At 40.3% G+C, this 18,419-nt stretch overlaps 1 protein-coding gene across 1 annotated transcript in view; it reads right to left on the bottom strand.

Moving 5' to 3' along the window:
• Positions 1 to 592: 592 nt before the first annotated feature.
• RERG (RAS like estrogen regulated growth inhibitor) overlaps positions 593 to 18,419 on the bottom strand; it is a 113,410-nt gene continuing 95,583 nt past the window's right edge. The window contains exons 2-4 of the mRNA XM_077756386.1: positions 15,223 to 15,279; positions 4,759 to 4,832; positions 593 to 2,708 (exon numbers count right to left, since the gene is read on the bottom strand). Coding sequence (XP_077612512.1) covers positions 2,301 to 2,708; positions 4,759 to 4,832; positions 15,223 to 15,279 — 539 coding nt within the window. The 3' untranslated portion in view covers positions 593 to 2,300. The remainder of the gene's footprint in view (positions 2,709 to 4,758; positions 4,833 to 15,222; positions 15,280 to 18,419) is intronic.

Here is an 18,419-nt window from a genome sequence, read left to right as displayed (position 1 = left end):
ATTTCTTCTTTCTTTTAATCCCTTCCCTCTACGCTCCTTTCCCTTTTTTTCCTGAAGAATGATATATGCGTATCTCTCAACGGCTTTTAATGACTACCCTCACCATCACGTCTCATGTCTCCATATTTTCAGTTCCATTCTATTCTTTTTGGCTAGAATGTTTTCACCATCTCTTTCTTGGATTGCTAGTATGTATTCTTCAGTGTTCAGTGAAGACACTATCAAATGGACTAAATTGTGTCAAGTTACATGCCCAGCTTCTATATAAATATTTCCTAATGAAGGAATGAGATCATAAATGAAGCAAGTCTTCCCTAAATTTTCTTCTTCCTTTGTCTTCATCCCCATAGCTCCAGAATATGAGGTAAATGTCATTTTACTCATATACCATAGTGGATAAGAGTATGGGTTCTACAGTATTACTGCCTCTTTGGCAGGGTTCAAATCCTGACTCAACCCACTGAAGAGCCGTGCTATTATTTTTTCTCGTGGCTCAAAATCTTCATTCTTGCAATTGTGATCGTTGCAATATCTCTTGTGTAGGGTACTTGAGGATTTGATAATACATAAAGCACCTAAAATAACATCTAAGCATCCTGAAAAAACAGCTTTATTATGAACAGGAGCTTATTTTTCATATCACATTCACTGCTTCATCAACTCTGCGATTTGATTGTCTTTTCAAGTGTTTCCTAAAATTACAGACTTTTCATGTTATCACAAGAAAGACTGCCTGGGTGTGACAGAATGTGAAAATTATGCTTTTTATTATATCACATAAAATAGCTACACCAAATTGTCCAAATGCATTGGTGAATTAAAGCCTTGAACTCTTACAAATTTTTATACATATACTTATGCATTTATAAATACACACATATGTAAAAGATATATATTTTCTTCTAAAATAAAGTGCCCAAATCTTGATACATGGGGGCGGAGAGGGAAAAAAAAGAATCATAAAGTTTTATCAGTTATAGACTATACTTTCACAATAGAAGAATCTGTTTTATACACATTTATTCAGGTATAGTGAACTTTAATCACTCACTCTTTTCTGAATTCTAAGTGAATTAACTAACTTAGCCTAAAAATGAGAAGTCATGTAGCCAATTTAATGAATCAGAGGCTAATTTTTCTTACTGGCTCCCCCAGTGGAAGGTTGGTTCAGCTTCATTCTTAATTTTTCTTTTTTTCTTTTTTTTTTTTTTTCTGGACTACTTTCTTTCTGCTAAGATGATAAGCAGAGAGACAAATGAATCAGACAGCTCTAACCTAACTCCTCTAATAGCATTCAATAAAGTCAGAGTTTAGTGAAAAAACTTCCGAAGTCTTTACATTGCCCAGGGCTTTGTGAGAAATGGCCCAGCAGGATCTGAAGATCAATTCTGCCTCTCGTTTTTTTTTTTTTTTAATGTTTTTATTTATTTTTAGGAGAGAGAGAGACAGCGTGAGCAGGGGAGGGTCAGAGAGAGAGGGAGTCACAGACTGAAACAGGCTCCAGGCTCTGAGCCGGCAGTCAGCACAGAGCCCGACGCGGGGCTCGAACCCACGAACCGCGAGATCATGACCCAAGCGAAAGTCGGCCGCTTAACCGACTAAGCCACCCAGGCGCCCCAATTCTGCGTCTCTTATATTGAACTCTTACTGAAGCCACAGAAGAGGAATCAGAACAATGATCAATAACTCACTGAGAGAGCCCGCTCAAATTGAAATGGGAACTCTACTACAGTGGAAAACTTTGTGAGAACACGTTTGAATTTAAGAGCAAGGGTTAAAGAAAAACTAGATGATGAATGATAATTAAGAAAGTCCTCATTTCAAAAGGGAACCAGGGCTCTATTCCCTGCTCCACTGTCTCAGCTTCTCTTCCTGGGTTTTTACTGGATTTTCTATCACCTTAGACGTTTAAGACGATCATTTGCAGTCTTTGACAGGGAATGGAATTTAAAAATGCCTTTGAAAGCCTCCAAACTATTGAAGCAAGGTGAGGATGCCTAAACATAGCTCAATATGAACCCAGCCATTTCAGAATCTCTGGTGATTACAGGTTCAAACTGCAATAGAATGTATCTCATTCAAGCAGGAAAGGGAGACACTGTCAGCACTAATATGGCATAAAACACCCTATGACTTCCAACATATAGGAAGCCTGGGAAATGGGAGGCCCAGGCATTTCCCAGAGTCAGAACAAGGAATGGAGTGTTTTCTTTTATTTTTTTGGCGGGGGGAAAGAGGGCAAGAAAGTGTTTCCAAGTACCTGGCCCACCTCAGCAGGGACTTTGCAAGAACAGTGCAGCCTAACTGCTGATTTTAGTGAGCATCTTGTTAATGGCTTGCTTGACATGCGTGGTGGAGCTGCGTCGTCTCGTCTTGCCCTGGACCATCCTCCTGCGGCGCACCTCTCGACACAGCTCATAGAATATCTCGGCGATGTTCCCTTCTCCGGTGCAGGCAGAACACTCATAGAAAGCACATGCCAATTCGGTGGCCAGCTTCTCCCCTTCTTCGGTACTAACCTGTCTGGAGTGGTCCAGGTCAGCTTTGTTTCCGACCAAGATGAGAGTCACATTCTTGGGCTTCTTGACCTCATCCAGGATGTTCTTGAGTGGTAGCACTTCCTCAAAACTTCCTCGGTCAGTAATGTCATAAACCAGCACAAAGCCTTCTCCCCACCGCATGTGTCCTTCCCTCTGGATGGTGTCTTCCTGTTGACAAGAAAGCAATGGCAGTTGGGAGAATTTGAAGTAATCACCATGTATAGATGCGGCTAATGCCAGTGGTGATCCCTTAATTACTATTCCATGTGATTAAAATTTCTTGATAGTCTGCCTGAACAAGCTTACCTTCTCAATCAGTTTGGAATAGAAGCATTACTTACTCATAGCAAGCTACGTCGGGGAACTAAAAATGTTCCAAGTGCATAGACCTTTAGCTTTCTGCTTCTAATTTTCTTCTTACCATATCATTAAATCCGTAATTACAAGAACTATAAAGAAATTATCTTAGTTGGGCCACACCGCCCCCAAGGCTTTTCATCACAATTAAAGAATTGGCAAATAGGTAACAGACAAGTAGACATTACCCCACCCTACAGAGATCAGACTCAGAGGCACAGCTTAGTGAATGGTTTTGATTTTGTTTTTCACTTTAGTCTCTTTTGTCTTCAGATTATAGACAGTTAGGCACCAGAGAGAGAAAAAACAGTGAGCAAATGGGTAGTCAAACTCAAAACTAGGAGCTTTGGGCTATTTTTTTCTCTTTCTTTCTATCTTAACACCACAGAAATATTATACAGTCCCAATAATGATGGAAATTCATTTCAAATGATTTTCTTTCTGTTTCAAAATTTATTTCTGAGAGAGAGGGACAGCGTGAATGGGGGATGGTCAGAGAGAGAGGGAGACACAGAATCTGAAACAGGCTCCAGGCTCTGAGCTGTCAGCACAGAGCCCGATGTGGGGCTTGAACCCAGGAACCGTGAGATCATGACCTGAGCTGAAATTGGACTCTTAACCAACTGAGCCACCCAGGCACCCCCATTTCAAGTGATTTTCTAATGAGGTGATCACTCCTTCCTAGGAAAGTAGCATGTGTGATTTGAAAATGCATTGCCCTCATGGGCTCATATACCCTTTGCAGGCATGTAATTCCCTGTTGCCTCTTTCTAGAATCAGGGCTGGGTGGAAGGGGAAGCATATATAAAAAGGAAGTGATGGTGAGAAAGGAAAGTGTATCGCTAGTTACAAGAACATTTCTTGGATTAAATAATATAATTCAAGTCTTCTTTGGGTCATAGGTCACTGACGAAGCACTATGGAATCCATCCGTTTCCTAACTTTCATTCTTAGCGGTCATTCTTATCCTTGGGAACTAAACCTATCCCAAGAACCCATTTGTAATCTCAGAACATACTGACTTCAAAGCAAATCTCTATTAGCTTCCTTTTTTATGGATTATTATTGTTCAATTATGTGGCTCAAGTTTTGGAGCCACAAGTTTGGAGGTCTGGAAAGAAAATTACAGGAGAGATTCCCAAAATAAAGTGTTCTGAAAAAATATTCGGAGGTTATAAAAGTTTGGAATATGATAGATACTGAAACTCTTAAGGATTCATCTTATACTAAGGCATACTAAAGGTTCTGAGGATTTCTCTAGTAAAAAACACATGCTTAACTCTATCAGAGCATTTCAAAACACTTAACCACAGGGGTTCCTGGGTGGCTCAGTCAGTTGAGCGTCCAACTTCGGCTGAGGTCATGATCTCACGGTTCGTGGGTTTGAGCCCCGAGTCGGGCTCTGTGCTGACAACCAGCTCAGAGCCTGGAGCCTGTTTCAGATTCTGTATCTCCCTCTGTCTCTGACCCTCCCCTGCTCTTGCTCTCTGTCTCTCTCAGAAATAAGTAAAAAAAATTTTTTTAAATTAAAAAAAAAAAACAAAAAAACCGAAACACTTAACCATGAACCTATTAATATCTTGCCATCCCCCCAAAATATATGCTGGTAATTCTATTCTGGATGATGTCATGCAAATGTTATTTTCAACCCCCCCACCCCTGAAGGACTAGATAATTTATATAAGGATGCATACATAACCTGTTGCAAATATGTTCATATGTAACTAGATAATTAAAGGAAAAAGTCTTTAGACATCATTAGTTAATTATAGGAAAATATCTTAATTTTGTTCATAGTATGCACATACACATACCATTTTTATTTAATACAAAAAGCATTTTGGCGGAACCCTTTATTTACCTGACCAGCAGTATCTAGTATCTCCATGGAGACAACTTCATCATCAATGGTTGCTTGGTGTCGGTAGGTTGATTCTGAAGGAATGAGTGGAAAAAAAAATAAAAAGATAAAAAAGTAACTAAGCGCATGATTTAATTTGATCTTTAGTCACAGAAGTATGTCTGTTTATTTGGCATAAGGAGACGTGCATCCTAGGGAGGAGGGGATGGGTGTGTAAGAATGTGCCATCTCTGTACTCTGAGCTCCTGGAAGTACAGGTTCTCATGTAGGAGCCACAGATCTGCAGGGTGCAGCACGGGAGCATCTCTTTGTCCCTTCACTCATTTTATTCTCCTATGAGCTCAGCTTTCTGATCTCTTCCTCCTAAAATATGGCTCCCACCTCCTGGACTGAGAAAGTGATTCCCACAAAAATGCGTTCTGTCTTGATACTCCTAAAATCCAGTTTCTGGAAATCACTTTTAATGACTGTTCCTGACAAGACGATGTAGAAGCAGGAGCTGTTCGTTTCTTTCAAGACCTCAGCCCCGACAATGTGATAGACACTAGAGGGGAGGGATAGCCATCCATGTAGAAAATGACCATTTAAAGCTATGAGAAACCCTTGTGGCCGTGGAAGGAGGTTGGGCCCCACATTTGGAGGTTGTGAGGAAAGCAGAGGAAGGCTGGGCCACAGGGAGGGAGACACAGAAAGAGTTCTCTTGCTCATGTTACCTCTTCGAGGTAGAAAAATAACAGCTCAGTACCAGCTGAAGGCTCATACGTTAATCTCAGAGTGGTCCCCAAGTTCTCCTGGGGTGAGGAGAAGTTAGCAGATGTGAGAACTTTGGGTGGTCTGAGTGCGCCTTTCACCACATGAAATGGAAAGGAGAGATGAAAATAAATACCAAGTGGTGCTGCTCTGTGTGAAAACTAGAACAGTTGAAATAATGAACTCAACAAATGTCTGACCGAGCTGAAGGTCAGGTTGAGGGACTCTTCCAGAAGATATTACTAAACGGTAAGAAGAAGAAAAATGTAAAAGTAAAATATAAGAGGGATGGGAAATAGATCTAGACATGTCATTATCTCTTTTAAAATGAGCCTCAAAGAGAATACAACACACAGGGGGCTGAGCACAGTTGAGGCTGTACTAACTGAGAACTTCCAAGGAGGAAAGACACAGAACAATTCAGTTCAAAAGGACTAAAGGGCACACAAGAGGGAAAGCCCCACATATAAAACAATTACAGCAAAATTTAGGGATATCGATGATAGAGAAAACTTTTAAAGGACCTAGAGAAAAAAGGCACATCACCTACAAAAGGACTTGACTCAGATTGACATTAGACTTCTCACCAGCAAAACTGAATTCAAGGTCCCAATGGAGTAAAACAAAGCAATAAAACCACATTGAAAGCAATTGAGAATTACTATTTTAGATGATGCCAATATATCAGGGTGTGAGGGCTGCGGAGAGACAGGAGCCATATTTGAGTGAGCTGATGCATTTGTCTTACTCTTGAAGATGACATCAATAAATAAGAGTAGGCAAAAAGTGAGCCAAGTAGCCGACTCAACAAATCAGAAGAGGAACATAGAATAAATCCAAGAAAATATGAAGAAAGAAATAAAAAAGTGCAGAAGAAAAAATGACACAAGGTTAACAAACCAAAGCATGGGGCATGAAAGCATTAAAAAAGGAGGTGTGGGTAGAGATAAAAAATTGGCAATGCTAACTAGTACATTGAAAGAGAAGGAGTAATCAAGCAAAATTTAGCATAAAAGAAGAAATAACTACATATTCTGATGAAATGAAAACAATATCGGGAACTATATACCAACACATTTCAAACCCTGAGAAATTCTTGGGTTAGAAGATGCATGGATGGGTGACGTGAGAACTAGAGCACTTAAGTTGGTCAATAATCAGTAAAAGTTTAGACTTTAATTGTAGCTCTCTTCTAATCATAAAAAGCAAGTGGATCCAATTGGTTTTAAAGGAGATTTCTAGAAATCTCCTTGTTTAATAAGCAAGTTGTTCTAGAAAATAGAAAAAGGGTATCTATCGTATTCCTTTTATGGGGCATATGTTGATTCTAGTAAGTATTACAAAAGTAGTAAGAGAAAAAAGAAAATGAAATTATAGGTTCCTTTCATTCTTGAACATCGATTCATAAATTCTTTTTTTTAAGTTTATATTTTTTTTTGAGAGAGAGAGCGAGCGAGCGAGCGAGCAGGGGCACAAGGAGAGAAGGAGAGAGAGAATCCCAAGCAGGCTCCACTCTTATCAGTGCAGAGCCGGACACGGGGCTCAATCCCATGGATCATGAGATCATGATCAAGCCAAGATGAAGAATTGGATGAGCCACCCACGTGCCCCTAGATTCATAAATTCTAAATAAAATATTATCCAATTGAATCCAACAGTGTAATAAGAAAAGTACATCACTGATCAGTTAAAGCTTATTTCAGAACAGCAGAGTGTTTAAAAAATCTATCAATGCAATTTTTTTTCAGTTTTTAGTTAAATTCCAGTTAGTTATACACCTGGTGCTCATCACAAGGACACTCCTTAATCCCCATCACCTATTTCACCCATCCCTCCACCCACTTCCCCTCTGCTACCCAACAGTTTGTTCTCTAGCTAAGTGTCTGTTTCTTGCTTTGCCTCTCTTTCCCTTCCCCCATCAACGNTTAGTTAAATTCCAGTTAGTTATACACCTGGTGCTCATCACAAGGACACTCCTTAATCCCCATCACCTATTTCACCCATCCCTCCACCCACTTCCCCTCTGCTACCCAACAGTTTGTTCTCTATACTTGTGTCTGTTTCTTGCTTTGCCTCTCTTTCCCTTCCCCCATCAACATTTGTTTTGTTTCTTAAATTCCACATATGGGTGAAATCATATGGTATCTGTCCTTCCCTGACTGACTTATTTCGCTTAGCATGATACTCTCTATCTCTGTCTACGTTGTTGCAAATGGTAAGATTCCATCCTTTTTTATGTCTGAGTAATATTCCACTGTATATACATACAACCTCTTCTTTATCCATTCATCAGTTGATGGAAATTTGGGCTCTTTCCATAATCTGGATATTGTTTCTTTTTTAAAAAAAATTTAACATTTATTTATTTTTGAGAGAAGGAAAGAGACAGAGAGTGAGCAGAGGAGGGACAGAGAAGGAGGGAAACACAGAACCTGAAGCAGGTTCCAGGTTCTGAGCTGTCAGCCCAGAGCTTGACATGGGACTCGAACTCACAGACCGTGAGACCATGAGCTGAGCTAGAGTTGGATGCTTAACCAACTGAGCCACCCAGGTGCCCCATAATTGAAATATTGTTTCTATCCATGCAATGTAATACATTAAAGCACTAAAGGAAAGAAAATTCTAAAGGAAAAAAATCACATGATTACCTTTCTAGGAAGATCTATAGCACAATGAAATTTATGTAAATTTAAAGTATATGGATACACAGAAAAAATACCTTTTTCAAAAAGTATGTAATACCTGGTATATACTGCTTACCATTTGAACAAGAATTGTTCTAAATGTTCTACTTATATTAATTCATTTATTCTTCACAAATATCTCTGTAGTGGGTATTACTATTAACTCCATTCTACACAGGGCACAATTAATAACTTGTCAAAGGTCACATAGGGGTAAGTGGTAAGTGGTAGCGTTGACACTGGAGCTCAGGAAGACTGCCTTTGGAATTTGACTTCTACCACTGTGCTAAGTATCGAACATACTCGATTATACACCTAAGGGAAAGAGGAGGGCAGCAGTGTCAGAATGGTGAACGCAGGAAAGATAAAGTGAAATTCAAGTATAAATAACATATATAATAACCGAAATATAATAATATCTAATATAAATGACATAATAATGTAAACTAATATAAGTAATGTAAAGGCTTCAGAAGCAAATGGATAGAATAGTATGATTAACTTGACTCCTTACATCTAAGCTACCCAAATCACCAACCAACCCACTAACCTACCAAAAAAACTTGCAAGTTTCTCTCTCATCCGGGTAGCCAGTGAGCCAGCCCTTTTATTTACTTGTTCCTATCTCATTTTTCTGACTTCCATTTCTTCATCTCATCAACTATTTCTTTTTCGACCAGAGTTTTTTGTTATTTTGCTGCCAATATAATGCCCTACCTGAGAATGCAAACTTCAGAAAAGAGGCTTAACTAAGTCACAGAACGTAGCCTTCTACCTGCCATCAGCCCTGTGGCATGATCATTGCCGCAGGCGTGGCATGTGACTGCAGTCTTTTCTGAGCAGTACAATGTGCATTTTTTAAAAGACCGAGCACGAGCAGAGGAGAGGCAGACAGAGAAAGGAGACACAGAATCCGAAGCAGGCTCCAGACTCTGAGCTGTCAGCATGGAGCCTGGCGCAGGGCTCGAACTCATAGGCCCGAGATCATGGCCTGAGTCAAAGTCGGACGTTCTATAGACAGCCACCCAGGCGCCCCTAAATAGTAAAATTTAAAAGCGAGGTTATGTTTGGGTCACCTGGGTGGCTCAGTCTGTTGGGCACCAGAGTCTTGATTTCAGCTCAGGTCATGATCTCGTGGTTGTGAGATCAAGCCCTGAGTGTTGAGTGTGGAGCCTGTTTCAGGTTCTGTGTCTCTCTGCCCCTCCCCCGCTCAAGTGCTCTCTTTCTCAAAACATGTGAGGTTACACTCAACATATTTTAATAAGCATATTTTGCAGCATTGTCATTCTCTTAGAATAGGTAACCCATACATGGTATGTACAATTAGTCTCAATTCTAGGACATTTCATCCCTCTATTCTTTATGTTAAATGGGAGATTATTCTTTTGTATAGTTTAATGCTCTAAAATACCGTTTATAGGAGCACCTGGGCGGCTCATTCAGTTAAGCGGCAGTCTTCGGCTCAGGTGATGATCTCGTGGTTCACGAGTTCGAGTCCCACGTCGGGTTCTGTGCTGACAGCTCCGAGCCTGGAGCCTTTGGATTCTCTGTCTCCCTCTCTCTCTGCCCCTCCCCTGCGTTCCCTCTCTCTCTCTCTTTCTCAAAAATAAATATTTAAAAATTAAAAGAAGAAGAAGAAATGAAACAAAATACCATTTACAGCAACTCCTCATGTATAAACGTTCTCTCAGTGATTTCCTTTTGCATCTTCCGTGCTCCAGCTTGAGGAAGAGAGGCCCAGACAGCAGCATGCGTGCTGGGGTCTATGCCCTTTCTGTTTCTCCTGCTACTCTTCTGTGGTGGCCTTTGTGCTACCTTCCTTTTTTAAAGGGTTGGCATCTACCCTGGGGCCTGGAAAGCAGAGTTCTGGGCTCTCTTCCATCTCTTTACACCATAAGTTGCCTGACAGACAGGGACATTTTTCTCTGTTCCTTCCATGATAAATAGGATATGTGTTCCAACCACAGAAGGCCACAGTAGGGGGGAAATAGAATATAATGGAAATTGTATGGAGTTGTGCGATCCGCTGGCTGTTAGCTGAAACGAAAGTGATGAAATGCAGGAAATGAGGGAATGTCTGCCACAGACACGGCAGCGGGGAACGGCAGTGATTTCATCTGTGCTGAATACTGGTTTTATGCCATTTTGAGCCTTCTCTCCTTAAGCCTCTTCTCTCTCATTAGAAACGCATATCTTCGGGTAAACTATGAAAGTATAGCCCACACAGGTGAGATGTGGTACGTCTGGGTGCTAACTTGAATGAAGATGTAATTCTAAAAAATGTACCAATAAGCACTTTTTGGAATTAAACTCTACTGTGCATTTTAAAACATAAGAGACAATGTGTATGTGTGTGAAGAGCGGACACAGCTCTCATTTCATGCATATTAACTTAAAATGGAATTTGGAGTCTTGTTTTCTTTCTCTTTTTATTTGAGAGAGAGTGTGTGTGCATGTGTGCAGAGAGGGAAGGGGACAGAGGGAAAGGAGAGAGGAAATCTTAAGCAGGCTCCATGCTTAGTGCAGAGTCTGACTTGGGGCTTTCTGGGATCAAGACTTGAACCTAAATCAAGAGTAGGAAGCTCAACCGACTGAGCCATCCAGGCTCCCCAGTCTTTTTATCTTTTTAAAGGGAAGTGGGGGGGATTATTTAAGGCATATATCTGTATGAAACAAAATATCATATACTATAACACCAGTTATTAGTTTCAAGATGGAATTAGGCATATTAAAAATTATATCTGAGTTTCATTGTATATGAGCGATACATGATTTAAAACCTGCATTCAGCAACATTTTTATAAATAGAAGTATATTTTGTATATTCTAAGAGAAGTTGATGCTCAGAGGGACACTGTTTGTGGTTAATCCTTTTACCAGTTTAGCTTTTTGCAAATTTCAACATGTTAATATGGACATTTAGCCAGGGCAGTAACAACAGCAGTTAGTAATGTTGATTTATGCTACAGTGGACATTGTACTGACTTGAGTTCTATTGTTTGACTTGAGTCTTATTCCTGGCCTAACCGCAAGCTAGCCACAGAAGCTTAGATAAATTTACTTCGCTGGACTTGTTTCCTTATTTGTCAAATGACCATCTTTAAGTTCCTCGCTGTGCCGATATTAAATAGTTCCATGAGTGGGCTGAGCACCTCGGCCTTAGTATCTAGTTGAGAAAATCTGTTCTGGGTGTGCCTCTCTCTTGGATAAGACTTTCCAAACAGAGGGTACTGCGGTGCAGGAAGGAAGAACCAATCACACAATCAAAGGGCCGGTGGATCTGTCTGCCAATTCCTACCCTTATTCCCGTCTGAGCCTTTACTAGAGAGATAGAGACCCTGCAATCCATTCAAATGGAGTAGGGTGCCTCCAATACAGTAGCAGTAGTGGTAAGCGCTGACGAGTAGTCTCTCTCTTCCTCTCCAGACCCCCTCAACACACACACACGCACACACGCACACATACAACTATACATCAGCTCAGCCTTTACCGTATTCTCTGGCATGATCCGCACTCCCTGAGGGTAATATGACTCTCCGAAGCAGGGATTCAGTTCTTGTTGGGAATCTAGTCAGAACATGGACCGTGTTCTACAACTAGAATGTTACACTCACCACCATCAGCGTGTTTCCCGGTCAGATGATGCAAGTCCCAAATCTCATAGGCTTCAGGGCTGGTTTTCAAATGCTATTCATAGACCAGCTCTGGTCTCTAACAAAGATTTCACTGACCCCACAGTGAAATAAGAAAAATTTAAGGAAAACTAAAATTGCCCCGTGTAAAGAATTGAACATTTTTCTTAGAGTATATCCTCCAAAACACTTGAATGTTAAAAAATATTTGCTTCTTCTATGAAATGCAAGTGCAAATAGAATATGGGTTTAGTTCTCTCTCACCCTCTGAGCCTCGCTTGCATCCATAAATGGAGTTCTTATGATAATCCCTCTCCTTAAAAAAACAAAAAGTGGGGCCCCTGGGTAGCTCAGTGGGTTAAACATCCAACTTCAGCTCAGGTCATGATCTTGCAGTTCGTGGGTTCAAGACTGCGTCAGGTCCTGTGCTGACAGCTCAGAGCCTGGAGCCTGTTTCTCCCTCTCTCTCTCTGCTCCTCCCCCACTCACACTCTGTCTCCTTAAAAAATAAATAAACATTAAAAAAACCCCAAAAAACAGAAAAGCAAAACCTACTGAGATCTAAAAGTCTGGGACTCATTTGCTATTATAGTAGCAAACAATTTTCTTCAGAGATTTACTTCAGAGCAGCAGATATTATTCCAACTATGTTAATATGTGGAATGGTCTTCATAGTCTTCAGCTTCTCATGGGGCAATAATTCTGATACAGGTGGAAAAAAACTGCATTATTAAACTTTTTTTCCTTTCTTTCTTTTATTGAGGTATAATTAACATACTCTGTTATCTTATACCCCATGGTTTTGAGGAAGGCTCTGAATTCAAAATTCAAGACTGGTTTTTGCAAATATGCCACTTTGCTTTTTAATGGTAGCTTTCCTTTTTTGGTGGTGGTTTTGAAACTCTATGACAGTATGAAGTTAAGCCCAGGGCATGCTTGATTCACCTTGAATCAAATAGATGGGGGACTTGTGTAAGCTAGAACATTGGGGACTTCGAGCATGCAAACACACACACATACACACACACATACACATACACACACATCAGTTTCCAGGGTGAGTTAGCAAAACTCTCACCTGGGAGTGAGTCATATACCTGATGCTCCTGAAGTCTGATCAACGCTTGGTTGCTTAGCAGCTGAAATCCTTTCTGAACAGTATAGTACAAGGTCACTCAATAAAGTTTCATTGTTCTTAGTAAAGGAAGTCTGCATTATAAATAACTGATACAGGCAGATTTTTATTAACAAAAGTTGTTTTTCAGAATGAATAAAAGCAGAGGGAAAATGGCTCACCTAAGACTAATTTAAAATAGTAACATTAGTTACTGGAACATATTCAGAGAGGTAAAAAAAAATTATGAGGTCTTTTTTTTTCATAAGCTTCATCCTTTGTTGAGCTATACTGGGACTGCTAAATAAAATTAGTATTTTTCTACTGAGCTCCCACAGCCATTAAGATTCTCAGAACTATAATCTTTGTAGAGGTTATATAAGTAATACAAATAGAAGAGTAAGCATTTACTTACATGGGACAAATAATAGATAATTGTTTGATTTTTTAAAACCAAGGGCATTCTTGATCCAAATACATCCTCTTAAGATTAGACTGTGGCTATATCCAAAACATTTTAAAAATTATTGATGCTGAAAAACTACCGAATAGCAAAAACAGAGAAGATTTTCTCTGCTGTGTGTCACAATGTTCTAAAGAGCATACAATTATCAAGAGGGCAGTACTGGCAGTGGACATGAAAAGCAAATCTAGAACTGAAGCCTAGTGTAAATGATTCAGTATATTTAAAAAAAAAACAGCTTCGAAAGTAGTGGCAAAAGGTGGGGACCATTTAGTAAACTCAGCAACTATTTGGAAAGACTGTTGGATCTTCAGTGTGTACTTCTCACTAAAGTACGTTCCAGATAGATTAAAAAGTTAAAAAATAAATAAACTGTAAGATCACTCTGTATTCCCTTCTCTGTTCAGTCTTCCTTCATAGTACTTATCACTATTTGACATATATTTGTTTATCGACTCTTCTGTCTTTACTAGGCTGTTAGCTCAAAAAAAAAAAAAGCCACATGCTTTCTCTTTCTGCCTATTGATTTATCTTCAGCAACTAGAGTAATATATATGGCACATAGGAGGCATTTAATACTTATTTGCTGAATGAATGAATGAATGAATAAAAGCAATGAAAGGAGGCACAAAGGGAAAGAAGCCCCCCCCCTTTTTTTAGTAGGCTCCACACCCAACGTGGGGTCAAACTCACAGCCCTGAGATGAAGAGTTGTATGCCCTACTGACTGAGCCACCCAGGTGCCCAACGAAGACTGCCTTTTAAATTGAACATATGCATATAGGGGCACCTGAGTGGCTCAGTTGGTTAAGTGGTAGACTTCGGCCTAGCTCATGATCTCAGGTTCAAGGGTTTGAGCCCCAGTCGGGCTCTGTGCTGACAAGTCAGAGCCTGGAGCCTGTTTCGAATTCTGTGTCTCCCTCTCTCTGCCCCTCCCCAACTCGAGCTCTCTGTCTCTCAAAAATAAATAAACATTAAAAAATTAAAATGAACATATGTAAACTTGCAGTAATAACCAAAACAAAACAAAATGAAAATTTAGAAAAAGGAATATTCTTTGCCATTCCACTATCCTGAGTGAGGCTAGCTTAGCCTGGACGCTGTGCCTGGTAATGAAGTGATGAATGTATATCTTTCCCACCTCTGGATTCTAAGTTGTTGCCTTTCCAGCTGCGCTCCTTGAAGCACAAGAAACAGAAACTCAAAGGATTCATTCAGAATAAAATCTGAGGCTTAAATTAGAACCCATGGATTTTCAGCATTATTTTGAAGAAGATAACTAAATAGGTATCTAATACGTTTTGGACTCTTTAAAAAACATGACGGCTCCTTGGCAAGATCCCCAGACACCTTTTTTGCTGCTACTTTTTTCTTTTTTAAATAGGCTTTGATCAGACTCACTGGAGAGAAATGCGGTTTACTTTTATGTTTTCCCCAAATCAGCATTCAGAAGGCTTCTTCTACCGTCATCCTCTCCTCAGCATGCCATCCCCTTCGGCCACAGGTTAGCCTGTGCGCTGGGTCCTCCTTCCCCCGTGACAACGATGCTACCTTTCCCGACCAATGGTTGTCGGGTTGTACGCCTTCCTTCCGGTCCCCAGTTTGACCCGATTTCCTCGTCTAGGCCTGAGAATCTGCCTGGTTCTAAGCACAGACGGCATGACACACGTGGCTAGCTTCTTTAAGGACTTCTGTGCATGACTTGATTGGCACTTGCCAAACATCTGGTAGGTGCTTCAAAAGGTTGCAACAGAACACGTCATTGTTTGTTTTGGATCATAAACTTTGCCTGGAAAGGAGGAAGCAACAAAATTTGACCTACCGAGAGTGGGATCGTATTCCCAGATGAAGCGCTTGGTCAGGAATCTCACTACAAGAGCTGTGGGAAAAAAAAAAAGAGCAACATTTCAAATTTGTTAATTTCCTTAGAGTTCTTATCCTTGTATGGAAAGAGAAATAGCCCAGACAACTGTATGTGCTTTACATTTCTTGGCATATAAACCCAGTACATTCATTTGTGTTTCTTCAGATGCTTTTTCTATTTCATATTGTGGCCTAAAAACTGGTATAATGTGTTAATGGTGCATTAATCAACAGGCTAGATTTGTTTTTTTAGTCATAGGATAAAAACAAACAAAGAAAAGACATCACACTTTGAACATGCCCACGTACAAAATTTTTAGCATAGCAATGAATTGGATGTAAAGTGGCACAATACAGGCATCTAAAGTTTTGAATATCAGGGGCGCCTGGGTGGCTCAATTGGTTAAGCGTCCGACTTCGGCTCAGGTCATGATCTCACGGTGTGTGGGCTCCAGCCCCGCGATGGGCTCTGTGCTGACAGCTCAGAGCCTGGAGCCTCTTTCAGATTCTGTATCTCCCCCTCTCTCTGCCCCTTCCTGATCACGCTGTCTCTCTCCTCCCCGAAATAAATAAAACATTAAAAAAATTTTAACGCTTTGGATATCGATAACAATTAACAAAGGGGAATTGAAAACATGATGATTTTTAACTGTAATGAAAAGGTCACTAGCCAGTAATTGGTATTATTAAAAAACAGATATTCAAAGTTAAAGATTTTATTAGTACTCATTTTAAAGCTCATCAAAGGTAACACTGATGAAATAATACAGTCAGAAGTGGGGTCTGGAACTGGGCTAAACACTTCACTCACATGATCTTCTCAACCCTTACCTCCTCCCTATGAATCAGATACTATGATTATTCCCATTTTTCAGAGAAGGAAACTGAGGCTCTGAAAGCTTAACACATTTAACTGAGCTCACTTAGCTAGTTGGTGGCCAACTCAGGATTTGAGTCACAGCAGTCGGTTTCCAAAGCCTGTGATTTATCTATTGTTCTAAACTGAATTTAAGGCCTGGGCCATCTAGATAATACTTGATCACAAGCCTGTGACAAAATGAGAGGTGACATAATTGGGGGAGGCTCCACTGTCCCTTAAAACCCGATGGCACACACGCTCAGCATTTTCCTATAGGTGTATGGTAGGCAGTGGCTTTTAATCTAAAAATACTTTTCTGGAACAGGGTGTCACAGACACTTTGAAAATGGAACGAAACCTTGGAATCGTTTCCTTGATAAAATGTATATACACCCTAACCAGGGAATCAATGTCTATCATATTTTCTAGTTTAAAAAAATATCGATTATGAGAGTATTTTTATTTTTTTACTGAAATGCCCTGTAAGTAGTAATCCACAGCTACTCCTTGAAGAGAGAGAGCTGGTTAGCTGGCATTGCTATCGGTCTGTCCTTTGTTGCCACCGTTAGGATCAACAGAAGTCTGTCACCCTCGCCATAGTGAAAGATCACAGTGCAATTTGCAGTGAGAATCTCATAAAACAGAATGCAAACATATGTGGCTTGGCTGGAGCCTGACAGTAGCAGTGTTCTTTCTAATTACAGAGTGTGAGTCTGAACTTAAGCCAAAATATTTGCAGTGCCTAAAGTAGCAAGGCCACTGACCCTATAATACTTCCCACAGTGAGTGCACTCGTGGTTTCATCTGCAATTTTCAGAGTCCCTCACAGTTCCCTCTCTTGAGAATGCATTTTTGTTGCATGTAAGAAGCAGTAAGCAGTAGCCAATCATTTCTCTGTTTCTAAATTAGCACCTTAGTAAACATAACTGCCTGTAGTATTGCGTTTTACCTTTTGTTAGAGTAGGTAGTTTTAACTCAAAAGGTTTAGACCAGAAAAATCCATTTATCTGACATCCTTCAGCAACGAAGTATTAAAATTAGTAAAGTTTCACGTAACGGAAGTTTGAACTTCCCGGATTCTACGGCCATTTAAACTTTAATTACTTCCCAAAGAAATCTTTCTACGATGCATTAGGCGCTCCATTGCCTTTCAAAACCGAGTACATTGAACATAACGGAATCATTTACAAATGCCCGGATCTTAGTTCACAACCTGGGTTAGCGCCCTGCGCAGGTCCGCGGCGGTTCTTCGAGAAGCCGTCGAACCGCCGAGGCAGCCCAGCTCGAGAGGGTCAGGCCTGTGACTGGTTTTAGCTTTTGAACATACGCGTACACATACCTCTGCTCCTCCTTCAAAACCACGGCTTTCTCTTTTTGCCACGGTCACTGGGACCACCTCCCATCACCAGACCCATGTGTGTGGGGCTGTGGCTTTTATCATTCCAAAGACCGACGCCACATATGGACAGGCTTCAGGATAAATTAGCTCTGGGGTCGGGTTCTAAGGCAGCTGCTCTACGAATACAAACAGGATTCCGGTGACCTTTGCGATGTCATGCTTGTTTCTGCGACGCTGTTCCTGCTGGCTGCTGGGTTATTCGCTCCTTTTCAGAGAGCTACCTTCCAAGGGGGCAGTGGTGCCAAGTTTAATCAGTGAAATCAATCGAAATATTTCTAATATTCTTCTTTAAGAGACCACCTTATTATTTGATGGTTATTTTGATAATAGGATCTTATTTTTTTTAAACAAAATTCAGTGTATTTCAAATGCAGCAAAAACCTCAGCAAAACCCCATTGAGAAATTGACACGCCGTATGTTAATTCTCGGAAGAGGTGTTTTTATGTCTCTTACACAGACTATTCATGGAAAAGACACACGCACTGTCTCTATTTTTAAGTTTTCAAAAAGATTTTAATTTAAAATGATTAGTCTAAAGAATGAAAATAATGTTGTGTCTGTGGAAATGATATCTGTTAAAGTCTTAATTATTTGCCTGGCGGTTTCAAGTGCTTAAGTGACAATCACCACTTACTGACGTAACCATCAGTCTTCAGTATTACCCACAAATTTGATTATAATTTTATTAGGGAATAGAACTTTCACGTGGGACATAGCTTGCCAGGTCTCACCTCCTCGTCACTACCACTCTCTCGTCACATGCTTTCACCTCTTAACGGTAATGCATTTGCTTCCTCGGATGCTCCTCCTTCAACTGTACCCTAGAACTCCTTTAAACGACTCTCTATGCAGCAACCAATGTTTCTGCTAAAACTTAAACCATCTCAAGCCACATTC

The sequence above is a fragment of the Crocuta crocuta genome, unplaced genomic scaffold, assembly GCF_008692635.1.
Source record: "Crocuta crocuta isolate KB4526 unplaced genomic scaffold, BGI_CrCroc_1.0 scaffold262, whole genome shotgun sequence".
Classification (NCBI taxonomy): Eukaryota; Metazoa; Chordata; class Mammalia; order Carnivora; family Hyaenidae; genus Crocuta; species Crocuta crocuta.
Note: the sequence above shows the minus strand (reverse complement) of the source record. Positions and strands in the feature narration are given on the sequence as shown.